This window comes from Peromyscus maniculatus, chromosome 1 (assembly GCF_049852395.1).
Source record: "Peromyscus maniculatus bairdii isolate BWxNUB_F1_BW_parent chromosome 1, HU_Pman_BW_mat_3.1, whole genome shotgun sequence".
Classification (NCBI taxonomy): domain Eukaryota; kingdom Metazoa; phylum Chordata; class Mammalia; order Rodentia; family Cricetidae; genus Peromyscus; species Peromyscus maniculatus.
The window spans coordinates 46,911,437-46,914,514 of NC_134852.1; the positions used below are offsets into that span (position 1 = coordinate 46,911,437).

Here is a 3,078-nt window from a genome sequence, read left to right on the forward strand (position 1 = left end):
ACGTGGCTCGTGGCTTACTGGCATCTTCACATGTGACTTGTCATGGTGGCGGCTGGCAGTGTCTCTGACTCAGCCTTCCACTTCCCAGAATTCTTCTCCTCCTTGTCCTGCCTATACTTCCTCCTGCCTGACTACTGGCCAATCAGTGTTTTATTTACTAACCAATCAGAGCAACACATTTGCCATACAGAACATCCCACAGCAAGAAGCCATGTGTGTCATTTCAAAACTGCAGCATTTGGAGGCCAGTGGGAGACTCTCCAGGACTATGTTCCCTCTGCTCACTCACTGACAGTGTTCTAAATGGCACTGTTCCTTCATAGAAACCCTGAGTGACCCGAGGGAGAATGAGTTCCTGTGATTAATAGTGTTCATTGTCAACTTGACAGGGTCTGGGATCACCTAGGAGATGAGCCTGCAGTCATGAACCTCTGGGAAGGATTGTGAAGAATTATATTGATTAGCTTCATTGAAGTGGGAAGACTCACACTTAAAGTGGGCAGCTCTTCTGGCCTTGGGTACAGGACTGTATAAAGAAGAGAACGCTGCCCTGGAGGAGGTGGGAATGGAGGGGTAGGCTGGGAGTAAGAGGAGTGGGTGGGAGGGCGGAGAATAGGGGAACCCATGGCTGATATGTAGAACTGAATGGTATTGTAAACTAAAATAAAATAAAATAAAATGAAATGAAATAAAATAAAATAAAAACTAAAAAAAAAATGAGAACGCTAGCTGAGCACAAGCATTCGTCACTCTATTTCTTGCTTGGAGATGCAGTGTGACTAACTGTCTCAAGCTCCTGCTGCCATGACTTCACACCCTGATGGACTGTCCCCTTGAATTGTGAGCCAAAATAAACCTCTTTTGCCTTAACTTCTTTCAGAGCATTTTATTATAGCAGCAGGAAAAGGGACTAAGACAGCCCCTTTATTGACATACCATTACACACAACAGAGAAAAACAGACTTATTTGGTCACTGAGGCTTTAGGATGTTTTGTTACTGATATATAACCTAGTTTATCCAGACTATTACAAACAAGTAGGGCAATAGAGTAGTTCCTTTGTTTTTTTGTTTTGTTTTGTTTTGTTTTCTCCTGTGTAATATGCAAAACATTATCACACAGACTATATTTTTAATGTTTCTCTGCAATATGTCTTTTTTTCTCGTGATTTCAAAGATTACTGATACATACAAAGAATTTATAACACTAATTACATTCATAAGGTTTCTCTCCAGTATGTTTTTTATATACATTTGAAGATGATTGTGATAGGCAAAGATTTTATGATAATGAATACATTCATAGGGTTTCTCTCTAGTATGTGTTGTTTCATGAATTTGAAGATGACTGTGATACAAATGCTTTACCCCGTTAATTAGATTCTTTCTCCAGTATGTGTTCTTTCATGCATTTGAAGATGTCTCTGTTGTGCAAAGGCTTTACCACATTATTTACATTCATAGGGTTTCTCTCCACTGTGTGTTCTTTCATGCATTTGAAGATTATTACGCTGTGCAAAGGCTGTACCACATTGTTTACATTCATAGGGTTTCTCTCCACTGTGTGTTCTTTCATGCATTTGAAGACTGCCACGCTTTGCAAAGTCTTTACCACATTGAATACATTCATAGGGCTTCTCTCCAGTATGTGTTCTTTCATGCATTTGAAAATTACTTTGTTGTGCAAAGGCTTTACCGCATTGAATACATTCATACGGTTTCTCTCCAGTATGTGTTCTTTTATGCATTTCAAGATGACTCTGATGCACAAAGGCTTTGCCACATTGAATACATTCATAGGGTTTCTCTCCAGTATGAGATCTTTCATGCCTTTGAAGATGACCATATTGTGCAAAGGCTTTGCCACATTGCTTACATTCATAGGGTTTCTCTCCAGTATGTCTTCTTTTGTGTACTTGAAGACCGCTGTTATGAACAAAGGCTTTACCACATTGATTGCATTCATAGGGTTTCTCTCCAGTATGTATTCTTTCATGCCTTCGAAGAATACTGTGATGAACAAAGGCTTTACCACATTGATTACATTCATAACATTTCTCTCCACTATGTTTTCTTTTATGTATTTGAAGACTAATGTATTTTAAAAAGGCTTTATCACACTGATTACAATTGTATAATTTTTCTCCAGTATGTGTTCTTTCATGCCTTTGAAGATTACCATGCTGTGCAAAGGCTTTACCACATTGGTTACATTCATAGGGGTTTTCTCCAGTACGTGTTTTTTTATGCATCTGAAGGCTACTGTGATAAACAAAGGCTTTACTGCATTGAATACATTCAGAGGGTTTTTCTCCACTATGAGTGTTTTTATGCATCTGAAGACTACTCTGATGAGTATAGGCTTTACCACACTGATTACATTCAAAGATTTTCTCTGCAGTATGTGTTCTTTCATGCCTGTGAAGATGACTCTCATATGCAAAGGCTTTACCACATTGAAAATATACAAAAGGTTTCTCTCCAGTTTGGTTTCTTTCATACTTGTATACTTGCATCAAATTCAACCAATATATTCAATGTGGGGACTGCTACATATCTTCTAATTGGTCTGAGAAAGAGGTATAATGTTTTTCCGTATTCCTGTGCTCATATGTCTTGTATCCAGAGCGAAAATGATATACCTTTCACATCTTCTGGAACTTTGAAAATGTTCATCAGTAGTATTGTCTCTCCAACTGTACCCTATAGTAGCGAGGTTCCAGTAGGTGTCCAGCATCACATCTTTGTAGAGATTCTTCTGGAAAGGATTCAGCAAAGTCTACTCTTCCCAAGTGAAGCCAACATGCACATCATTATAGGTCACTGCGTTCTCGCCGGATCCTCAGCTGGTCTTGTCTCCTCAGACTGGAGGCCTCTGAGTCCTCATCCGGAATGGGTCTCAGCTGAATTACTGCCCAAAGGCCTGAATGCTTAACCAGCCAAAATCCTAGTTCCTTTGTTTTTAAGAGTAAAATATAAAATAAGAGCATATAAGTAAGTCCCTTGTCTTCCTCTAAGAAGTGTCATATCAGGATGAGAACCCTGGAGGAGATATTTTTAATGAAAATGATGCCTATGA

At 39.1% G+C, this 3,078-nt stretch overlaps 1 protein-coding gene across 1 annotated transcript; it reads right to left on the bottom strand.

The window, feature by feature from the left end:
• Positions 1–1,312: 1,312 nt before the first annotated feature.
• LOC102903438 (uncharacterized) lies at positions 1,313–2,462 on the bottom strand. Its single transcript, XM_076577456.1, has one exon. It carries the CDS (start codon positions 2,333–2,335, stop codon positions 1,448–1,450), a length of 888 nt encoding a protein of 295 aa, XP_076433571.1. The 5' UTR covers positions 2,336–2,462; the 3' UTR covers positions 1,313–1,447.
• Between the last annotated feature and the right edge of the window lie 616 nt (positions 2,463–3,078).

What these genes read in the sequence shown, in the direction of transcription:
- LOC102903438 (XM_076577456.1), bottom strand. Translation starts at nt 2,335, where the DNA reads ATGCATAAAAACACTCATAGTGGAGAAAAACCCTCTGAATGTATTCAA.